This window comes from Gnatocerus cornutus, chromosome 6, assembly GCF_029298725.1.
Source record: "Gnatocerus cornutus isolate USDA-ARS CGAHR chromosome 6, icGnaCorn1.1, whole genome shotgun sequence".
NCBI classification, from domain to species: Eukaryota; Metazoa; Arthropoda; class Insecta; order Coleoptera; family Tenebrionidae; genus Gnatocerus; species Gnatocerus cornutus.
Genome location: NC_142238.1, coordinates 7,677,165 through 7,700,129, shown reverse-complemented (window position 1 = coordinate 7,700,129; position 22,965 = coordinate 7,677,165). Strand labels below are relative to the sequence as shown.

The 22,965-nt window shown below is 38.1% G+C and overlaps 4 protein-coding genes across 7 annotated transcripts in view; 2 read left to right on the top strand and 2 right to left on the bottom strand.

The window, feature by feature from the left end:
* The first annotated feature begins 179 nt into the window (after positions 1 to 179).
* LOC148172572 (interleukin enhancer-binding factor 2 homolog) lies at positions 180 to 1,903 on the top strand. Its single transcript, XM_088038091.1, has 3 exons — positions 180 to 287; positions 340 to 641; positions 907 to 1,903. Exons 2-3 carry the CDS (start codon positions 348 to 350, stop codon positions 1,792 to 1,794), a joined length of 1,182 nt encoding a protein of 393 aa, XP_087894217.1. The 5' UTR covers positions 180 to 287; positions 340 to 347; the 3' UTR covers positions 1,795 to 1,903.
* Positions 1,904 to 2,343: 440 nt separating this feature from the next.
* On the bottom strand, positions 2,344 to 3,653 carry Scgbeta (sarcoglycan beta). Its single transcript, XM_088038094.1, has 2 exons — positions 3,560 to 3,653; positions 2,344 to 3,513 (listed from the first exon to the last, which is right to left on the bottom strand). The coding sequence occupies exon 2, from the start codon at positions 3,510 to 3,512 to the stop codon at positions 2,526 to 2,528; it is 987 nt and encodes a 328-aa protein (XP_087894220.1). The 5' UTR covers position 3,513; positions 3,560 to 3,653; the 3' UTR covers positions 2,344 to 2,525.
* Positions 3,654 to 6,682: 3,029 nt separating this feature from the next.
* Positions 6,683 to 13,471, top strand: LOC148172570 (uncharacterized). Of its 2 annotated transcripts, XM_088040020.1 has the most exons (4): positions 6,683 to 6,772; positions 9,885 to 9,973; positions 10,746 to 10,809; positions 13,276 to 13,471. In XM_088040020.1, the coding sequence occupies exons 2-4, from the start codon at positions 9,924 to 9,926 to the stop codon at positions 13,381 to 13,383; spliced, it is 222 nt and encodes a 73-aa protein (XP_087896146.1). In that variant the 5' UTR covers positions 6,683 to 6,772; positions 9,885 to 9,923; the 3' UTR covers positions 13,384 to 13,471. The 2 variants fall into 2 exon arrangements, 1 of the variants encoding a protein (XP_087896146.1); XR_015770310.1 differs by lacking the exons at positions 6,683 to 6,772; positions 9,885 to 9,973; positions 10,746 to 10,809 and adding an exon at positions 11,065 to 11,187 and having other exon boundaries at positions 13,276 to 13,356.
* The window catches only part of msi (RNA-binding protein musashi), a 49,898-nt gene continuing 35,611 nt past the window's right edge, over positions 8,679 to 22,965 (bottom strand). Inside the window, exons 1-3 of one of the 3 annotated variants that reach the window (XM_088040017.1) lie at positions 17,071 to 17,282; positions 9,584 to 9,827; positions 8,679 to 9,525 (exon numbers count right to left, since the gene is read on the bottom strand). In XM_088040017.1, the coding sequence (XP_087896143.1) occupies positions 8,680 to 9,525; positions 9,584 to 9,827; positions 17,071 to 17,159 (1,179 nt within the window). In that variant the 5' untranslated portion in view covers positions 17,160 to 17,282 and the 3' untranslated portion in view covers position 8,679. Of the gene's footprint in view, positions 9,526 to 9,583; positions 9,828 to 12,319; positions 12,413 to 17,070; positions 17,283 to 22,965 lie in introns of those variants that run through there. The other 2 variants (XM_088040019.1, XM_088040018.1) reach the window with 2 other exon arrangements.

The following is a 22,965-nucleotide window of genomic DNA, read 5'->3' as shown; positions in this document are numbered from 1 at the left end:
TCAAATCTCCCGCGCTTCTGGTTGTCAGCGCTTGTCATTTTTTACTGTTTTATTGTAACGAATTTATTTCAGTTGAAGTGTTTCTCTGGTTTCTCTGTTGAGTTTGTTAACACACTGAAGTGCTTTATAATAAACAAAAACTTATTTCTTCGATTGAACACATTCTTTATTACATAAGATAGGGATTTCAGCTGTCATATCACACAATGTTGGCATTGGTGGGATCGATAACTGGATTCGTGTTGTGTGCGTCTAATGCCGGTGTTTTTGTGATTTCAACTCGATTTGTAAGAAAAACACTCCATTTTTATTATTACTGGTATAAAAATGCATTTGTAGGTTATATAATGGCAAGAGGCGGAATCAGAGGAAGAGGAGGAATGAATCGCGGTATTGGAAGACCCCCCTATAAAGTAAAAATGTTTTTGCCAAGACACCCCTTTGATCTGGCTCTCTGTGAGTCATCTTTCCCACGTGTTAAACCAGCCCCTGATGAGACAGCTTTTACTCAAGCCCTTTTGAAGCGTAATGTTGATTTGTCCCCAACACCTGCAGAACAGACTGCCATCCTGAATTTGGTTACAAAGATACAAACTGTTTTGGATAACCTTGTGGTGGCGCCTGGAGCTTTTGATGCATGCGTAAGTTTATTTTAACGTCTTGTTTTGTAATTTTGCATTGAAGTGGTGTTGATTCTTCTAATTTTGTTGATGAAGCTTTATGGTTTTGACGGAATTTTTTAGGATCTTCTGGTTTAGCTTTGTGGAGTTTTGTTTTTAGCTCAGTAACCGTTTATCACTTTTTGTATTAAAAAAATGTAATATTACACGCAATTTAATCTATATTAAATTTCAACAAAATGCAAAACTTGCGAGACGTGTCCATTACGCAATTGACTTTTTGCAGCAACTGGAAGAGGTGCGCCAGGTGGGCTCCTTCAAGAAAGGGACAATGGTAACAGGCCACAACGTTGCCGACATTGTCGTAATTCTGAAAACGCTACCGACCCGAGAAGCCGTGGAAGCCCTCGGCAACAAAGTGAAAGAAGACTTGAAAAACCTAATGAAAAGCGAAGTAGTTACCAAAGGCGAACAACTAAACCACACAACCAACGAACGAGGAATTGAAATTAGCAACAGTTTCGCTTGCGTCCGTGTAATGGTCACGACCCTTCACCACAACATTAGAAAGTTAGATCCCGAGATCCACTTGGATCAAAAAATCATGTTAAGTCATCTAGCAGCGATTAGACATAGTCGATGGTTCGAAGAGAACGCCCATCATTCGTCCATTAAAGTCCTAATCCGTTTATTACGAGATATCCGAACTAGATTCGAGGGGTTCGAGCCGCTTACTCCGTGGATGTTGGATTTATTGGCTCATTTTGCCATTATGCATAATCCTAGTCGACAGGCGTTGCCAATTAATGTCGCGTTTAGAAGGGTTTTCCAGTTGTTGTCTGCGGGGTTGTTTTTACCAGGATCAGCGGGGATTACCGATCCTTGCGAAGGGGTCAGTTTACGAATTCATACAGCCATGACGTTAGAACAACAGGATATTTGTTGCCTAACTGCTCAAACTTTGTTAAGGGTCCTGTCACATGGAGGGTATAAACATATTTTAGGGTTGGAAGGAAATGCCTCAGTCGCTAAAGAAATGTCGGTTTGGGACGGAGTTGTAGTCTCCCCATTAGATAAAGCTTACGAAAATCCTCCAGAGAAGAAAGAAGGGGAAGAAGAAGATGAGGATATGGAAGCTGAAGGAGATGAAAGCATGGAAACAATCGAAAATTGACATTGAATTTTGTTTTTTTATTAATCTAATAGTGTTAAGATTTTGTCGCGTGGATTTAACTCGTTTCCTAATTAACTTGCATTTCTTATTAAAACAAATTTAACCTTGATATGGAAACTGTCTTTTATTCATGACTCCATCCACATTTTTAAACTTTTAATAATTGCGCATTAAAAATGACTGCGGTCATTCCTCTTCTTCTTTTTTTTTCAACGTGCGTGGTAAAGTGTTCACACGTTTATGACTGGAGCGATTAAACATCTCGCGTGATAGCGAAGTTATGCAGTCCAATCGATCCAACATTTTTGCAAAGAATAAAGTTCGCAAGTTTTTAAAATACAAAAATAGTAAATGATGCCTAGCTCGCTTATAGGACTCCATATGAAAAATTATATAAAAAAAGTCCACCAGAAACACTAACTATAACGCTTATGCAGTAGAAACTGTTTAAACAAATAAATAGAACATTTTCTTCATTATTAGCAGGAAAGTTTCCGGTCAACTATATTTTTTTTAGTCTCATTCACTCTGAATAATAACCAATAAACATAATATCTAGATAATGTATTTAGATGTTCTTTCCACAAAAGTGTCACTATACAATAGAAAACAACAAGAAATAATTTTATAAAAATTCTCCTATTACTATTAATGAGGGTTACCATCCCTCAATTATATTGTCTCAACGATATGCTAGAGTTACTGAACTAAACGCCATCAACGTCTTTAAATTACATGCATGGATTATGTTGTGGCGAAGTATTGATATGATGACAATAGACCTTAGGATTTGGTCCACTAGGAACGGGAATTCGGAACAACTTTCCTTCAGGCATGCAAACACAAACTTTGTATTGCGAAGTGACGAAATTGTTATTCTTCAAAGTGGCAATAGGGATGCGTCTAACATCAATAAGGGTCCCATCGCTGCCGCTTAGGACAATAGAGCCATTGTTCGTCTTGAGGTAAATATCTTGATCAGCACTCCAAACTATCTCTTTTCCATCCATTCGAGTGCCTTCTGAGCCTTTAATAGTCATAATACGTGCTTCAAGTTTTAGTTTACTGTGGACAGGACTCACAATTCTGTTTGTGAAAACACTCTTTGCCTTGAGAGAGTTGGCGCCTGTTAAGGACTGGAAGCTAGGGTTGTTGGTAGAAAATATAAGATTCCCTTGTTTATTTCTAACATCGAACGATTCAAACCCCCAGAAACTCGTTCCGTTCTTGTTAACTCGTAATTGGTTGCTTGCACGTCCATTTCGCAAAGACATCAAGTTTAACAGAACTGCGTTTTCTTCCGCTGAGATTTCAACAGGTTCGTCTTTGAATCCTTCGATTTTCCCATCGCGTTTGTATAAATGCCCCAAATCGGTATCGCCGAAGAATTTCACAGCGTAGTCTTCAGGGACTAATTCGATACTTTCCATCCCTTGCCCCAATCTAAGTACCCCCAAAATTGTTATAGTTAAAAGCAGATTCCCCACTGCTAGAACAAACAAAAGAGCTACCAGCGTCCAAAATGCAAAAGTTTTTCGTCCTCTTAACCCAGTTTTTGTCAGGTGTTGCTCATGAACTGGAACGTAACCAGCTTTGAAATTATTATTGTGATGTTTGGAAACAGAACGTTTGAGCAGAGCTTTGTCTCGGATTGATATTGAATCAACTTCGTCGGAAAAAATGTCCGATGTTGGTGATGAACTCCGGTAGTCCGTCATTCTGGAAGGAGAGTTAAAACGAGCGCCTGATAATCGAGATAACTCACCTCAATGTTTATGATTATGTAAATAAGGTGATGCTTGTGCGATGGTCGATTGCAGACTGGAAAGGCGTCGGGACGCATGTGCTGGGGCAGGTATAAATATCGAGCCAGTGGCGCGCGGCGTACACATTTTTGCACGACGCCGACGTGATCAATAATTTTTATCTGGCTCAAAATTCGCAAAAGTATTTCGATTTTTATAGATCAACGATAATTTTAAACTTCTTTTTTAATACTGGATTGTAGTCATAATCTAATCCATCAAATCTTAGTTATTTAGAGTAATGTGTCTTAAAATTAATTTTAATTTGCTGTTAATACCCAAAACACAGGGATATTACAAAATATTGAGACAATCTTTTATTTCCTAAAATTAGACGAATACTTTGTGTTAAAAGTGATGCAAAAAAATCATTATAATCAGCTCTGTTGCCTTTCATTCAATAATTCCTCTTGAGCGATGAGCGGGCGAGAACTTATCAATATTTTTTACATTTCTAGATTTAAGTTGATTGATAGTGGAGCTTCTTCTAATTCTAGTTATTTTTATCCACCCCTTGCTTTCATTTGAACATAATTATTTAAATTGTGACCCTTGGAAAATATTTGACGGAATTTCAAATTTCCTGCGATCATTCATTCCATTTGCCCCAGGAAAATGAATTATAAATTCTGATCAAAATTTTATCAAATCAGTTTCGCCCCAAGGTAGTATTATTAACATTGTATAACCGCGCTAGTTTAAAAAATGGTTAATTTAACACGAAAAATTGGGTCAAAATATGAACTTTCGACCTTCTCATCACAGTAAAAAGGTTTTTTCACTTACTTGTCTACTCTTTGAAAGTGCGATTGTGTGAATTTGATACGATAATGCAGCACTAACACGAAATACAGTAACAACCAAAATCGATCTGTTTGTATTTTTTCCTTTGGGACTTAATTTTAATCACGTTTTAAAGAGACTGCGTGCCACACAATGGCTGGTATGTACGTAGAATTTTTTAATGTACTTACCTGTAATTTATCGTCTTTCACTTTATAAATGTATTTTAGTTAAAATAACAACTCCAGTATTCATCAAAACTTTAATACGTAAGTGGTCAGTCTACTTAACTCCTTTGTCATTCATTAGCATGGTTTAGGGACCCAATTTCGGAGCAGGGTGGTTAGATTTTGTATGTTTTGATCAGAAATTCTCTTCTAAGCCATTCGGCCACACATATTTTAGAATCTTCACAGATTACCATATTGAAAGGTCGTCTGTTCTCGAGCTCTCGGGAAATTACTTGTCTACTGTTTTTGTATTCGTTTTTTCTCACAAAAACTATGATAAATTGCTGAATTTTGTCTTTGTATTTCACGATCACCCTCCCCTGTACAATCAGTGGGATTAGAAATAACTGGGTTGTGTAGACACTCCTCCGTTGTCCCTAGATCAATAACATTTTCAGCTAAAATTTTATGTCTGTAGCATCTCTCAACACGTTGTTGAAAAATGGTGCTAAAACGAAGTTTTATATGGTTATGAGGAAATGGATTTCTTTTGTTGCGTCCTAAAAAATCTCTTAAAAGGTTCGCTAAATTATTCGTTGCGCTTTACAATATTTTTGAAGATAAATCCGAATCAAGTTGTAGTCCGTCAGACAATAAAAATTTCGGTTTGAAATTTTTCGTTCTCTAAATTATAGTGTAAAATCATGATTCGCCCTTTTTGCAAGTACACCAAGGTACCAAATATTTACTTTTGTTCATGTAACGAGTGCTCTTTTCTAGAGAAATCCCTTCGTGCCGAAATTTTACATGAAGAATTATGAGGTGAGCGAAGTAATTTAATTTAGCTCCCAACTTTCCACTTACCTTCTTTGGGCTTTCATTCTGATTAGATTTGTAGATCGGTTTAATACGATGCGATTTGATAAAGGTTTATGCAGCGAGAGACATTCTTGGGGTATAACGAGGTTGGTTAGGAAATTGACTTGTTGAATATTTTAGTTAAATAGGCATAAGATAATTGCGACTGTTACAAAACGAGTGTCTTTTTTATTTCTGTATATTAATAAATAAGGTAAATTTGTACATCACATTAGTTACAGTTTCTCCTGGAATGCTTATATAACAACTATATTAATCCTTGAATATAAATATGCAATTTTAAGTATGTACAAGAATCAAATTTTGAAAATATATTTATTCATCGAAATTTTTCGGTTACATCGTTAATTTTTGTAAGTTTATAGGAGATATGTAAATCTAACAAATGTGGGCCTGTCTCAACTACGACAACTAACACACCTATGAATATGAAACTGAAAAAAAATCTGAGTACCCACACGAGCTAGCAAATTATTAGTCTACTCTGAGTAAGGAAGACAACAAGGCAAGTCTGACTAACAGACTGTCATTTTCGAGCGGAAGTTACCACTCGAACTGAAATGTGGTATAAATGTGCATCCAAAACGCGCACAGGAAGAACCACCGCCAGACCCCAATCTTGGTGTGACCATTATTTCACGAGTATTTAAAACAGGAGGGAAGCTTTGTTGGAAGAAACTCTACCTAATTTGTGTAATTAAAAGATTTAATGACGCAAGCTCTCCCGACGAAAAGAGTGTTTCCTCTTGTTCTATTTACTTTTTGGAGTTTTAGTACGTTCCATTACATGATATGGTGTTCATTCCACGTGTATCTTTGCAGTTTGGCTAATTTAGTTAGATAGTTAAAGATTAGTAGTTTGATTCAAACTGATCTGTGTATTGAAAATTTGCCAAACTTCAAAAGTGTTAGTCCTTAGTGTGGTGTGTGGGTCTCGGGCGGGTCGAAGTTCGCCGTTCTGGATGCAGCTAAAACGATGTATACAAATAGCTACTGCATACACATTCAACAGGCCAGTCCTACCTCTCTACCACCAAGTCCTACTACAGAGTTTCGGTGACGCTCTCCGGAGCATATTGTCGGGGTCCGCGACGCGGTTAAGGCACGGAAACAGCTACAGACACAGACCGTGCAGTGAGTGACCAGACTGTTATCACAGAAAGCGGTGATTAGACTAGACTATGTTAATAGCAATCACGCCGGTCCGGCATCGTCAGGATTGATCAAGCAGCATTCTACTTTATGAAACTACTTTATTCGTAACGGCTCTACTACAGTGCAATCGCGACCTCGGCCGCACTACACTACACACAGAGATACATTCTACAAACACTAAATCTAGTAACTATGAAATTATACAGTACTTATGTAGCTACAGTAACTTTAAAATACATACGACAAACAGCTAAACATAAATGTCTATGTAACAGAGCGGCAGCGCAACACAGAATTCCGTTGTGCCGCTTTTAGTAGTTGCTTTGACCGTTTAGTTTGCCATACTCAAACAGACCCTCTCGATACTACAGTATTTACATACTCAGCAGGGTTCACTTAACAAGTGAAACTAAACTTTATTTGTCTTAACATTTATAATTGAATACAAAAATAGAGGGTTCATTCTGTCTCACAACGCTTATTGCTGTCAACTGGATATAATTTACAAAGTTATTGTCGCCGCGGGCCGAGCCTCACCTGGACCATGGACGTCCACGTTTTGTCCTTCCTTCGACTCACCGAATCGCTGATAGTACCATGGCCGACTTCTGGCCCGCGGCAGCGCCGGGACGGTGCCCCGCGAGCGCCCAACAACTATCACAAGGCCGAGCGGCGCCCGTCCCATCGGCAGTCCTAATACTAAGCATTATACATTATAAAAACATCAGTATGAACATTTTAAAATTACTATGAGCGACGCGAAACCAAGAGCAAAAGTCAGTCAAGATTCGCAATACTGAAGACAACTGAAAGGCAAGATGCTATCAGAGGGGGATGATGAACGATTACGCTGCACTGTTTCCACGCTGTGGACAAATAGTGCTCTTAGTTTCGCTGCGTCGTGGGGCGCGACAAGGCCAACCAATAGACGCATTGGTCCGCGAATCACACTATGAGAGAAACTCGATGCACAGCTACTACGGAATGTAGGCAGGTCTGTCTATGTGTATGTGTGGAGGTGTGATGAAAAATCAGGCCGACATCGCCTTGACTAGATCTGCAGAATCGAACAAACGGGGGCAAACTATGGCGTAGCTGCACTAAACGTAAAGAAACACGCTAACCTACAAGATCCATGACCACGGACGGCGCCAATCAAAAATCTCTTTAAATCCACAAAACACGCTTCAGCCGTGGACACGGACCTTAACCGTTCGAGATAAACGGGTCAGGAGGCCACCGGTGCAAGTCGTAAGAAGGTGCGTCAATTTTCAACAAAAATGTTTTGCCAAACGCCGGACTTTCGTTTTCATAAAGCTATACGTTCAAAAACCACCGGTGAGGAGTATTTACTGGGAGAATGGCAGACATTTTGTCAAAGCCTCTTCTACGAGTTTCACGAGCGGCTTCTTAAAAACTTACTCGCTATTATCAATGAGATCTATAAACAGAGTATAACAGTAATAAATAGCAAACAAACCACATACTTTTGTATCGTTAAAATATAAATTAAGTATCGCCGTTTTCAGTCAAATCGGTAATAAATTATTAAGTACCTATAATTATTTAAGTACAGTCAAAACACAACCCGATCTTGCGACAAAATAGGAGCGCTTGCTGAGAACGAATTATGAAAATGAAAAAAAAAAAAAGAAGAAGGGAACAATTAAAATTTATTGCCATCGAAGAGGAATACACAGGTAGGTCAGAGCAATACGAGAAAAATTTCAACATCATTTTGACGTTGTTTTAATACTGATTATTGCGAGTTATTGCTAAATGCTAAATGAGCAGGAGGCGGCATCGGTTCAATCAGGAGGAATAAACAAGCCGGTGTGATGCTATTCTGTACTGCCCATAGCATTAATGCAAATGAGATTCTATATTCTATATACACATGTTTGTTCAATCGAAATATCAAAACGCACAGTCAAAATAGGCACGAGACGCCGCCATTGACAATTGGAAATGTTTCGTTTGGAAGTCCAGTGGGCACGCGGCCCATTAAAAACACTAATACGAAAAGTACACAAAACGGAAAAGTAACCAAAAAATAAAACGAGAGAGTGAGCAAAATTACGTGTCAACTACGTTCAGACATACATGCCTACGCCGTACATCGAGCCCCAGTCCACACCTTGGAAGCTAGACATGTCTACATTGGTAAGGTTATAGCCTTGATAGGGACTCGCGCCGACGGGAGGCGCTAGCGCAGGAGCGGCAGCGGCGGAGGCGGGCGTCGGGGTGCCTCCGGCGGCCGCAGCGGCTGCTGCTCCGACACCGGCGCCCACCGCCGGAATGGGATAAGGCGAATATCGGTAGCTTGCCAACGGCGGATAAGCTCCGAACAACTTGCCGTAACTGGCGACGGCGGCTGTCTGAGCCTGGGCAGCGGCGGCAACGGCCGCTGCTTGAACGTGAGCCTGAGCTTGAACCACAGCCAATGGGTTGGTGGCGGCAGCTATCGCACCGGCCCCAGGGGTGGCCATCCGCATCCCCAAGCCACTCAGCATGAGTCGCTTGCCGAGCAATTGGGCACTGGCCTGTACAGCTTCTTTCGGTTGAGCTTTCTTGCATTCTACTTTTTTGTTCTTTATTGTGTGGAAGTGAATTTCGCAGACACGGTCGACCACATCCTCGTTCTCAAACGTGACAAAACCGAAACCGCGATGTCTTTTTGTCTGTTGGTCCATCAACATTACCGTCTCTTCAACTTTGCCAAATTGACTGAAGTAGGATTTGACTTCATCGGCGGATGTATCTTGGCTAACGCCCCCCACAAAAATTTTTTTCGTCTTGTTCGGTTGTTTCGGCCTGTTTTTGGGTGTGGCGTGCTTTGGGTCGATCTTTTTACCATCCAACGTATGAATGGGCACTTTGAGCACGTTGTCGACACTCGATGGCTCCGAAAACGTAATGAAACCAAACCCACGACTCCTCTGCGAAAAATACAAAACATAAATATAAAAAAAAATCGATCATTAACTTTGATCTTACTTGTGTCACTGGATCTTTCATGATTAAAACATCGGTGACGTTCCCAAACATTCCAAAATATTCTCTTAATTTCTCGCTGGAGGTCTGCCAGCTTAATCCACCCACGAACAGCTTTCCTGGTGCCGGATCATTTGAATTATTAGGAGTACTTCGTCCCGAAGAACCCGAATGGCTACCATTCATAGGTACCAATGAGCCGTGGATATCATGCTCGATCAGGCCGTTGCCTTCACCCATTGCGGAACTGTTGAAGAGAAAAACAACATTAAATACACTTCTCAGAATAAATTTATTGTTTCAGGTGATCCCGATCGTCTGCATTGCAGTTTTGGATGTTTGTATGTTTACCTTTTGGCCATTTAGAACTTTGTTTAACACAGATTGCATTCTGTAAGTACCTTAATTAAGAGACGACGATTCATTATCTTAAAGGTGAATAGTATGTATAACCTTTCGCGGTCTATCAAAACGTTGCATTATTTAAAATACGATAATTCAATATTTGGATTGTTTTATTAATAAGACTGGCACTAGTTGTATTCTAATTCCTCTATTGTAAGCTTATTTTTACAAATGAATTCAAAAAGTACAAATAAGTTTTTTGAGCTTTTGATCGAAGGTATTTTCGGAAATTATAATTTTGCTTATAGAATTTAAATTAGTGAAATAGTGCAGACTTTAATTTTCAGACATGTTATCACGATGTCGTTTTTTGTAAAATAAATAACAACTGAATGTATTAGGTAAAATATGGTTATTCACAAGATTATTTAGGAAATGAGTAAAATCAATTCGTAAGATACGGATATGTCCTATGAATAAAGAGCCTCACTTTGCTGATATATGAGCTACAATAATTCTTAGTTCTTTTGTTACTCTAGTAACTTTTGATACATTTTTCTACATGTTAAGCGAAACTTTTGTTAGTTAATTCGATACCACGAGTTGTGAAATGAAATCTAAAAACTTTTATGGAAAGATGAATCTTTCTCCATAAAACTTTGCTACTAGGGATCTGAATTTCATTAGTCTGGATGTGCCGTAAAGGGCACACTTTGCAGTCCGTCGAGACGAGGATTAACGGAAAACGCGGCGTAAATAAATATTTCCTTTCCGTTCACGGCGTCAAACTCAATATTTGATGTGGGCCCGTCTGTTCCAGGACGCGTAATACCAAGACTCCTGGTCAAAGAACGGACTTGCTCCTCCACCCGCGCTCTCGTAAGGTAAGTCAGTGCTATCCATGGCGGAACAGCAATGTGAGGGCGCAGCGCCGCGACGTGCGATCAATAGCTCGCCCCGTGCACGTGTATACATTAGTGATGTGGGGCGCGGCTGTGGCGGCGGCGCAGGCCGGTTACCATGGCGGCGATTGAGCGAGGGGTTGCTCATCTCCCCTCGACTCAGTCAGTGTCCGCGTCGCGTTCCTGCTCGCCACGTCCCACCGGTCCGGCCATGATATTGTCCTGTCACAGCAGTACTGATTCGAGCTACTGCTGCCTCGGGACATGACCACGGCCAGGCCGACGTCGACCTCGTCTTCGTAGCCGTAGTGTGTGCACGGTGCCTTGAAGGAAAGGAACGCACATGGCGGTGCTGCCCTAGTACATAGTAGACACGGCTCCTTGTAGATGTTTTAGACACTTGTTAGCTTAGTACTGTGTATGTACACCTAGGCACCCATAGCTGTTACCATCATGCAACTAGAATAGAAATTAGCTAATAGTAGCGGTCGACTGTCTTGTATTCCCACAGAAATGTTAACCCTCCTTTGTTTGCACAAATATTCTGCACCTTTCCGTCCACCAACGGATCTCTAGACTTATCTTGCTTTACATGTATAGTTGTAGTATGTAGCACCCGATATTATAGATTCTATGTATTCTTCATCAGTGTGAAAATAAAAAAAAAAAGATTATGTCTAATGGCATTTCTCAAATTTACTGTGGTCGGGAGAGGGAGTGACGACCGGTCGATAAACAGTTGCTGGAGTTTTAGTTCGCGGAGGCGGCGTCGTGGCGCCTCTTCGTCACGACGTCAGGTTTTGCCATCTGGTGGCGATTTGCCGAATGTCGCCGAATGGGGGATGAGACGAAGATGATGCCCACGCAAATGGCGGCAACAAACAATGCGGGAGCAAGAGGGGCAGAACGCAAACATTGATTTTTCCCAGAAATAATTACACTAAAAATCGAAACAATTCAACCCCCGTGAGTTAGTTGGGTTAGTCAGCACGTCTAAATACAAAAATAAAACCCTGAAAATAAATAAACGTCCTTAAGTTAACTAAAAACTAGTGCTACAATTTTAACATCGGTAACATCATAGTAAACAAAACAAAAGCAGGGCACCCTCGCACCCCTCTTCATTACGTTGAAAGTGAAAACCGTGGAAAAGGGGTGCGTGAGTTCGACAACTGAGAAGACCTTCTACGGAACAATATTACAAATGTTCGATCAATACATGCACTTGGTGTTAGGCGTGTTGGAGTTTCAAAGGGGTAGTCACCGTGGTCAAGTTCGGTTGAACCTGCTAGAATAAACCAAGTGGTGGAGAAAATGAAAAAAGTCTAATGTTGTAGTTGCCGTCGGTTAGTAACAAGGCAAAGATGGTTCAAGAAACGGCAACCTAAGAGACAAATCAACTTAAAAAAACAGGCAGTGTACGACCAATGGGCTACACTTCCGAACCGCTACGCTCTACATTCTGCTACTTGGAGACTTCGTTGTTCGTTACCTTCATAGGTGGTGGACGATCCATCGGACGAACATCGAAATGCCTTGTCGGAAGGATCCATCTTCTCGGTGTGATACCGGACACGTCTGCGACACTTGAAGTAAAAAATCACATGAGATTGTAATTCATTATTCGAGTGCGTGCAACATTCTACGCAAGGCGGATTAGTGATGCAGTCAGTAGAAGTGGTAGCATGAACATGATGATTTCTACAAACTTTTCGTGTCTAAAAAGATCAGCGACGAACACTAGTTTAGTTCTAAATGTTATCTTTACAATTAATTTACAGGAATAGAGTCAGTCCTTTCGGAACACCACATCCGTTCCCAAAAAGACTGTCCATCATAATTAGGAAAAATAAGAACTACAAACAATGAAACACTTAACATAATCGAGGTATATTAATACATTTACAAAATTGCTAAATTGTTGACTACGCCCGGACTAAACTAACAGTGGTACCTTATCGAGTTAATGATGTAAGAGCAAGAAAAAGTTAGTTGAGTGTCCCAAGATCGTCACCTCCGAATAGCACCAACAACCGAATTTGTCAATCTCAAATTCTACTTTTCACGTGTTTACAAGGTTTACCACGATAACTGCCGTTCAGAAGTGATGTCGGAAACACAACTGCAAAACTCGATAAAACCTACCAACTATTCATATCGACTACAATTGTTAAAAAATCAATATTTGTTCATTTTCGGAACATTGTTAAATAATCTACAATCATATAATTGAAGGGACCTACACATAAAGTCTATTCGTGGGGGTTCTACTTTTATATTATATTCATAAACGAACGCAAACAATAGTATTGTTATCAAAAATAAAATCGGGTAAACAAAATTAAACACTGAGTCATTTTTAAAAGATTACCTAAAACGTATTCTACATACTACAACTATGTAATCGCCACTACTGCATGGAAATTATTAAACTGTCTTTCGTTTCAGTTGATACACATAAGTCAAGTATATGAACCCAATCAAGAGTTGTACGATTTATACGAAGACATGAGGAAAGGGGAAGAGGAGCAACAAAGAAATCAAGAATCAGAGTAGAGCATGTGAGGCACATCTATTGCATGTAACAATATAAAGAAAATATGTAAACTTCAAACTAAATAAAATGTATAGTAATACAGTAGAATGTGCATGTTGATATCAGTTAAATGTTAGTCAAATAATTGTTAAATAATAAAATCGCTGACTGATCAAAGCTCAGTCACATACACACCAAATTATTACGAATTCAAAACAAATTATTTCGAAATTGGAAATGTAATACATAATTGGAAGATGAACGCTTTCATTCAAAATATTTCATGAAATAAACAAACCCTTTTGACCCATTTTCGCTTCCCACTGTGGAATTATAGTTCTGCAGTTTTCGGGATGTTAATTCCAAATCTACATTGTTGTCATGCGAAAACCGTAACGCCAGCAACATACTGAAATTTCTTTTTGTTTGTGTAACTGGGATATTAATTAAATTTATTCGCACATGTTACTCTACTTACAAACTGTGTTACACTCTTGTTGCCTAGATTTTTTACTTAATTCGTTTAAAATAAATAGAAACCAAAACAGACTTAATTATCTTGGTGTATTTGCAGACATTTCATTTAAACATTTACACTATTGTGGAGACAAGAAAATGAAATTTCGCGGTATAAAAGTTTATTTATCCGTTCCAAATCGTGCATTGGTTGAAAGCAAAGTAATCAATACATGCTAATTGAAACGATTCTGCCAATTACGTAATGCAGAACAGCCCAAGATAAAGCAAACACTGGTTCATTCGTTCAGTTAAATTGAAATTCCACGAATCCTTTTAAAATTTAATAATCTTAACTTTAATAAAAAAAAAACTGTATTGATAGAAGCCGCTTAGTAAGACCTTAATGATGTCATTAATAGCCGGTGAACAATATTGAAATAATGAAATCTTTTACAGTCAAGTTTGAACAATAATGTTCTCAGCATGACATCGATAAGAACGTTGTAGGTGGTCTGTACCTTGTCTTAGCAGCCGTCTGAAACTTGTGGAAATTTTCCAATCAAAGTTTTTAGCAAAATTGTTCCCTGTTAACTTAAAATTATGTTAATTATTACCAGGTATACCTGTTGTAACGTTTTGGTAATTGTAGGGTAGGAGGTTTGTGGTTTGGCTTGTGTTTGGGTAAATTAGCAAATTGGTAATTCGCCGAAATGAAATTCAATCATTCTTAATTAATTCAATTAGCTTTCCAATACCGAATGTTCCATCTAAAAGGGCAACCTATTATTCTGTGACTAGAATTACGAAAAATTGTGTGAATAAATAAAAATATCGGATACAACAGTTCCGATTCTATTTAGATCTGATAAAACAATTCAATATGTGGCAGCTTGTTTAGGAAATTTTCCTCAATTGTAATTAGATTGAAGAAAAATCTATCAAAATATCAAATAAAATCGAAGAATCTGAAATGACTCTATTTTATGTACAATGTTTCGTATTTCCAAATATAGGCCATTCCAAATCACATTTTTTTTTAATTTCATAATTTGTACAGAGATAAATTTTTGTGCATTTTGGGGAGCACTGACTAGTACAACAAATTGAACAAATCTTAATATGAACTAGTTGCATTGTGAAATGGATTTTATGTAGGGCGACCAATTTCTGCTATCACTGATGAAAATGTCGCTTCTGTCGATAAATGATGGAGGAAGGTAATCAAGTGACATATCAAATTATTCGAGGGACTTTCGGGGATTGGAATGACTGCCTTAGAAGGGATCTAGCAACATTACTTTGGAATCAAAAAAGTTTAGTTATGTTGGACTCCATAACTCCAAGTTATGCTACTTTAGGTTCAGAAATCATTAGATGCTGATCCGCTTTAATGTTTATATAGAAATACAAAACAATGCAGCAAACTTTTAATAAGGCATTTTATGAGAATCTTGCTATAATTAATTCCACAGCAAAACAAATTTTGTATTTACAGATTTGGATAACGAAGTTGCCGGTGAAATCCGTCATTAGAAAACATGCAATGATTTTTTTCTTTGTTCTAAATGAATTAAAAAAGTCTAATTAGATATCGAGAAATTAATTATTTTGTTAGAACTCGTTTTTTTAAGTGTCTGGGACATTAGTACAGTTTTCCAAATCCACAGTCCGTTATTTAACTGTCCTTCAACTATGCAAATCCGATTGTCAAGTCTGATTTTATCGAGAGGCCGTCTCGTGTCTAGTCTCTAAAAACGACATCTAAATATTTACAAAAATGCGATAAATTCCGAAAGCTATTCCAACTTAATTATCATTGGATTCCGCCCAGCGTACAATGTCTTATAATTTAGCGGAAGATAACTGTTTCAAACCAGCCGGTTATTACATTTCTTTTTCGTATTGTCTTCAGAAGAACATGTTGCTGGTATAGAGAATCCTGATTAATATGCACTCTCAGTATTGTAATCATTTACAGTTCCTGAACAGTGATATCAAAAAGTGTGACATGAACACGAAGAACAACACCTGATTGTTCAATAATCACACTGACGTAATATACCTGTTCCATGAACTGATAGTGGTGGTGTTAATCTACAAACAACTATTTGTTTAGAATCAAGTGTTGATAGTACCTAACTAGTTTATGATTGATTTACAATTACTGTTTACAGTTTCGTCTGTGAGGTTTTTCAAACAAGATAAAGACACTATGGTTGCACTAGTTGATTGTCTTTGTACTGCACTCATCGGAGCATGGAATGCAAATTTTAATTATTAGCTTAATATGCAATAAACGTCCGTCCTGAAAATTTCATCGCATATTTATACAGCTGAAAGCTACATTTTCATTTTGACTCATTTTGTGCCAGCACTATCACTATTCTCCCAGCGGGAGAAGATAAGCAAAATTAAAATAACCTGCCAAGTGTATCATCCCAATTTTCTTTTTTTATAATAAGACATTCGTTTCTATTTTCATACAAACGACGAAGGAGAAATAAATTGTAACAATTTTCCGTGTCGGTTTGTTCTAGGCGATCCCCGGTGCAGTAGCAAAAATGAAATTTCTTTGATTAAAACTGCGTGAAACAATGTGTTATTATTAAAAGTTGTAGATCATAACAGTGTGGAACATTTCGTTATTTAAATTTGTGTTTTGTTGGATTAATATCAGGTTTAATCACAGTTTAATTAATGGTAGTTAACATAACAAGGATAATTAGTGGTGGTAACGTGTAGACGATTGTCGAGACCCGGAGTGCACCTCCGGAATAACAAAACAAACCAGACACCTCTTGATAAATCAATATTTACATATTCAAGGAAGGGAAACGAAAGATAATAAAACCGTGGAAAGGGACTATGGGATTATTTTTACACAAAGGAGGAATTCATTGCGCACCCAAACCGATAACCAAGCAGGTAGAAGAGAGGTTCTCGAGCTGCGAATTGCAACACAAGATGCTGCCTTTCAGCCGAGTACAGTCTGCACAAACGGCCAAAATCGACCATATTCCAACCCCGTCGAAGGGGGACAGTTATTGTTTGAGCGCTTTCAACACAACAGACAAGCAGACAAAGACTCGCTCTAAAACGGGGATGTTAACTATATTATATTAGGAATATTTACAAATAAAATGCTTGTGTAAAATACCCACATATACACACAATATCCAAAAAGCCGTGTGAACCACAACATGCGTCTTAAGTGATGAAGATGATGAGTGATCCTTTCGGGGACTTACCTAACGGGCGGCGGCGCAAGAGGCACAATTGGGGGTGGCACACTATATGCCGGGAATATTTGGGCACTAGGTGGACTCTCGAAAAGCATGGTTCACAGCCAGAATACGCGTTCGCACTATACTATCGGAAGAATAATACTGAGCAAGTTCAAACACCCTTCGCCGGTTGGAATACGACTGCAGCTGTGCCCTTCTGCCGGCTGTGCCGTGCACGACCCACCACACCACATGCTTGCCCGCCTGACGCTGCGTTCAGGACCGGAGCAGGAACATTTTAAGACCAATTTCACGATTTATGCTTCATACAATGTTTAATTAAAATTCGAGTTACCCCCGAGTGCCAACCCAGAATTATTACTTTTCATACTGTTAAATTAGTCATTTTATTTCGATCCTAGCCTCGGGTTTACAATCTTTTCATTTTTAGACAAGAAGCGGCAATTAGCTAATTTGGAAAGTTGTCTATTTAAAGCCTGAAATTGCCAGCTAGTTAAATTATCCCATTCATAAACTTAAATTAAGTTTAAAAGTGTAAGTTGGTAAGTTTCCAAAAGTTTTTACTAAAATTGCAGAGTTTTACGCTAAGAAATTATAAAGCCGTTAACTTTGCATCTGGAAATGGATTTTTTTCAATGCTGTAGAATAAAAAACATTAAATCGCGACAAAATAGGATAAGACTGTAATGATGAAACTTATATCGAAAACGCAACGGGTCTTTAAATGAAAAACGCGCATTTTATTATATCCTTTGTCAGATTTCACAGTTACTTAAATGTTAAATAACCACCACACACGTTTTACTGGTACAAATCAAAGGTAACAGAAATGAACTTTATTCAATGTCCGAACGCACTAGATTACGATAATGAACAACGGATTTCTCGAAAGGTATGTTTAACGTGGTAGAGTTTTAAACACTCATTCATTACCATCCCATTACTCATATTTTTCATTAAAATGTGGCACACGTATATATTTAAATAGTTGTAGCATGAACAAAAACAATGAAGTTAGTCTGGCAGCTAATCAATCATTTGATGAAGTGATCAAGATCCTTTCATTCAATTTGGCGTTTGGCACAGATGCGGCCCTTTTATTTAAAAAATCATCAATTTAAAAACCTAATTCCATTTCTGGACAAATTGTTATAAATAAAGAGCTTCAGATTAAATTATTGAGTGTTCAAATTACATGAGAGATTCGAAAGTCTAAATTTAGAATTTACCACGAACTTCCCTAGGCAACTAAAAATTAATTATGCAGGTAAAATCTAAAATGGCGTGTTCAGTTCAGCTGTTATTGTTAATTTTAATGAAAACAAAAATAGAGTGTAACAATTACCATTGAAATGTAACTAAATAATTATTATGTACGCATTAAATTATAGGTGGCCAGTTTATTTTTATAATCGAATATTGATTTTGTTTGAATCAAAATAAAAGCACACTCTCTACCGAATTGAATATTATTTTCGATGACTGTTTATTTATTTTATTTGACTAAATTCCGAACAGTTCCTTGACGTGTTTCCAGCATCTACTTTAACTTTGTATTGCAACTTGAATAAACTTTACATGAACTTGATTTTAGCTCAGTGTGCAAGTGACATCGTCGATTTACGCTGCGTTTTTATCCTCATAGAAATTGGCAATAAAGAAACGCTCTTGATTAAAATAATTTAAACTCTCTAAACAAATAGTTAAATTTAAACTTTTTACTAATCCATTTCCTCCTTGACTTTCCCTCTTCATCCTTTCCCGAATCCGCCCCGAGAAAAACTCGAATTTCCTTAATAAAATGGCGAAACTACAAAACTTTGTTGATCATAAATCGCTGCAAGTCTTTTGTGTTAACGACTTCCAAGAACCATCGAGACATTAAAGCGTCTACAAAGGAAACAACGCAAAATAATTAAATGCGGCCCTGGCCTCCGCGTCGCCCCACCGTGTTTCATTTCTGTGCCTTCAGTCACCAGAAATATACAACTGACGTCCGCTTTTGCATTCGTTGGAGATTTAAACTGTTCCTTGCACTCATACACACTCTTACACACCATAGTAAACAAAGGAGTCTCGGAGAGTCTCGACACACGGACAATGTAGGCTCGCGGCCAATGCATCCCAGTTCAAGGTCATTATCAATGTACTCCCACCGGGTGGCGTAGCACACCTCTTGATCGTGCCATGGGCGCCGACATGGGTGCAATTTCGAAGAAATGGGGTTTTGCAAGTACCGGCGACATGCGAGGCGGTTACGTGAAAGCTTCAAGATGCATATACATCATGAAGTTGCGTGCAAGCCCGAAAATAGTCGTTTAACTGACCTGCCATAATTCCTGCCCCAGTGTCAGAAATTACAACATATTAACAATTGAAAGAAGACGTCTGATGGAAGGGAAGAAGACAAATTCAGCCCCTCAACTTTACAGAAAACGCACTTTGAAAGCTAAACGGTCTACTGACCACGACAGCCGATGTTGAAAGTCTACTATGCTAGGGGTCGAGCCTCTAAGCACAAATTTGCGCTCGAGTTTTTTCTAAAATTTTGTGCGATACATTCAGTTCTATTTCCACCTACATGTGTGTCGTAAACTGGAAGCACGTAATTGATTTTGAAATATCTCTTAACAGCAAAGAAATAAATCATGTGGTAAAATCAATGCCACTTGGAAAATTAACACAAGATAAATTATGTGTTATACAGGTTTTGGTTGCTAAATTTAAAACGTATATGCAAGTACAGTGAAACCTCTCTTAAACGGACAGCAACGACACCCAAAATTTTCTCCGTTGAAGAGAGATGTCCGCTTATGGGAGATTTCACTGTATAGGCAAATGCTTTACGCATTGACACAATGGGAAGTTAGTTTGGTGCAGAACTTTAATTTCAATTTTCTTAATCAACTGTTTTCATTTATGGTCGCAATTGACAGTTCTGCCAAGTGAGGGTATACTGGCCACCTACCTCTACAACAAATTACCCCCACGTGGACAGAATGAAACATAAAAGGTGTTTTAACTACCGTTTTTCTGCCGACAAGAAAAAGTGTTTCCCGTGCAAATAAAGCTAATAATAGAAATTTATTGTTTCAACTGAACTGTCGGTGTTTGCATACGAAGTACCTACACGGATGTGGTGATGCAATTTTCAAGTTGTACGAGTGCATTCATAGTTCCCGTGTTGCAGAAACTTTCGGAAATTACCTATGGAGACACGTTCGCTCCAAATATTGGATCTACTATTGTATTAATCATGTTTATGATGCGGTGTAGCCTGCTGGAAAATGGACAATATGGAATCTAATCGAGGGATTTAAGCGTTTGCTCGTTTCAACAAGTTACATTTTAAATCACAAAGAAATATGTTTAACGGGGAAGTATTAGGTACAGTTTCCAGAAACTGGAATTTTGATTAAGCAGATTTCGAGGTTGTAAACCAAAAGCCAACAATGGGCTGCAGACTGCAATAATCAACAAGATTGAATTTAAACTTAGTAGATAGTTTCTTTAAGATTCAGAATAGTTGTTCAGGTATCAATGAATTTTAAATATTTAAATATTTGGGACGTCAATAACATTGTCAAAACTCACAAAATTGGCTATAAATATTGAACTTACAACGTGCGCTCAAAGTATAATTGAATTTTAACTATAAAACAAAGTTTTCAATGTAAATTATGATGGCGATGCTTGTATTATGTATAAGCTTAACAGGAAAAGTTTTGAATTATCACCTTTCATCAACTAAGTATTTGAACGTATTTATTAACGGGGTTGGAAATTGTGCCAGAATTTAATTCTGACGAGATTTTTAGGTTACGTTTTGGCGGATTTCGACTAGCTTTAATTGAAATGAGATTTTGTTTGACCATACTAATTTGTTGGAAAGCTTACGCATACTGAAGTTAGTTAATTGAATTTATAATTTAGTTAAACAATTAACGCACTACCGTTTATATTATTATTTATTTATGTATGTAAACATGATAGGTATAGTACCACACCCAAGGTCCGAGGCGTTAAAGCACTAAAACAAACTTCTTACACACAGGCGAGAACTTAGCTGATTTACATTATTTATGACCACAAGAAATTATAATTTTTCAATTAAAACAGAAGTGGTTTCAAAAACTTAATACCTCCTACACTGTGATCGTAAAATTCCAGAACATTCTACTGTGTATCGGATAACGTAGTACAGACATGCACACGGTTATCATGGCATTTGACATATTCCAGATGGGTGTATATCTGTAAAAACATTATCCATTTAAACCGTCTAGAATGCAGACGCTATGTTGTAATAAATAAACCATAAAACAACGTAATAAATGGAGAAGAGAGGATCCTAGAGTCTGTCCTTGGTAAACCGACCACCCCATACCCTCGCCCTAACTTAATTGTAAAACCCGGTTTCTCCTGTTTTTGGCTCTTTCACCCTTTAATGCATCCTAATGCGATGTAAAAAGGTAACCAAGTCGACACCTGGCTCTACCTACTGTTTATCATTTTAACAAACACATTGGCAGATCTGAATGATAACGACGCTGTTCCCTTTGGAATTTACTTCATAAAGGTTAAAAGTACGGAATATCCGAGCAAAATAAACTATTTTCCTTGACCACGGTATTCAATCATCGAATACCGCGGCAAATACGTTCTCTTATTCTGTATTCGTGACTATACTTGAACGTTTTGAGAATAAGTTCCCTTGGGTTTTCTTTCCCAACAGAGTTTTCCACGTTCAATGCAACTAGTAAGATTTGCACACAAAGTAGTCTGAAAGTGCTACAACCAATTCTACTTAAACCTGCGCTTTCTTCACATTAAAATAATCCTCTATTCACACGTGTGGTAACAGCTTCTGAGCTTAAAATAGGAGGAATTCATAAGGGCTCGTTATAATTAGTAAAACAGAACCTGAAACTATAATTAGAGCGGTCGATTCATTTTAATTATTCCTCACAATTATTGCGCTTTTCAGACTTACGTGGCCTTTGAACGAATTTTACTTGACATCGAGTTTCCCGCTTTAGGCTGAAGACCTTCCTTAACCTTATTTCTAGAGATGAAAACTTAAAACGATCCACGTGTTCAAACAAACTCATTCACCTGTTCTTGAAACATCGTCGTCTATCACAGAATCAGAGCTACTTTTATTACTTTTATTTACTTTACGAAACTTCAGAGACAAGAAATTGCAACATTTCTTGTTGTTTAAAACTTACAATGAATGGAAGCAACTTCCAAGTTGTGAAAAGTCACGATTTCATAGTGAACATATATCTTGGTGGAGCTGACCAAAGTTGTTCGCAAGATTCAGCATTTTCTTGGGGAAAATTAATGGCCGCTGGGGCTTGAGGTTAAATTTAGGGAGGCTTTTAAGTAACGAAGGAAGAAGCAAAAAGTCGTTGGGGATTAACTAAAGATTGTTCAATGCGTTGCCTGCTAAAGAATCTGTTATCGAACGAAACGGAAAAAAGGAACAAATGCCCACATCGAATACAATGAAGAGAATCCAAGGAAGGTAATTCAAACTCTTTAGTTTTAATTTCACATCAAAGAAACAAACCCTTTGTCTGTTTGCATTAATTTCCTTGTCTTTTTTCCTGTGGATCAGAAGCAGCGGCACTAACTCATCCTTGTATCTTTGTTGGCTGGAAAGTTTCAAGTCTTATTGCAAAATTAGTCGTGTATGCTCCACAAACATTCCTCGAAATTATTTATAGACGCTTGAAGTTGCCTGAGTCCAAAACATTGGAATTAAGTTGATTCCCATCGGTGCTTTACATCTCCTGTTTAAAAAGCGCGCTATTGAGACCGCAGGCCAAGGAGTGAAATACGACTCGTGTACCCCTTTTTATTGTCTTCGCACGATACGTGGAGGCTTTAATT

What these genes read in the sequence shown, in the direction of transcription:
- LOC148172572 (XM_088038091.1), top strand. Translation starts at nt 348, where the DNA reads ATGGCAAGAGGCGGAATCAGAGGAAGAGGAGGAATGAATCGCGGTATT. An exon ending in CTGGAGCTTTTGATGCATGC is followed by an intron (nt 642 to 906) that starts GTAAGTTTATTT and finishes GACTTTTTGCAG; the next exon opens with CAACTGGAAGAGGTGCGCCA.
- Scgbeta (XM_088038094.1), bottom strand. Translation starts at nt 3,512, where the DNA reads ATGACGGACTACCGGAGTTCATCACCAACATCGGACATTTTTTCCGAC.
- LOC148172570 (XM_088040020.1), top strand. Translation starts at nt 9,924, where the DNA reads ATGTTTACCTTTTGGCCATTTAGAACTTTGTTTAACACAGATTGCATT. An exon ending in TTTAACACAGATTGCATTCT is followed by an intron (nt 9,974 to 10,745) that starts GTAAGTACCTTA and finishes CGTCTGTTCCAG; the next exon opens with GACGCGTAATACCAAGACTC. An exon ending in TCCACCCGCGCTCTCGTAAG is followed by an intron (nt 10,810 to 13,275) that starts GTAAGTCAGTGC and finishes CTTTCGTTTCAG; the next exon opens with TTGATACACATAAGTCAAGT.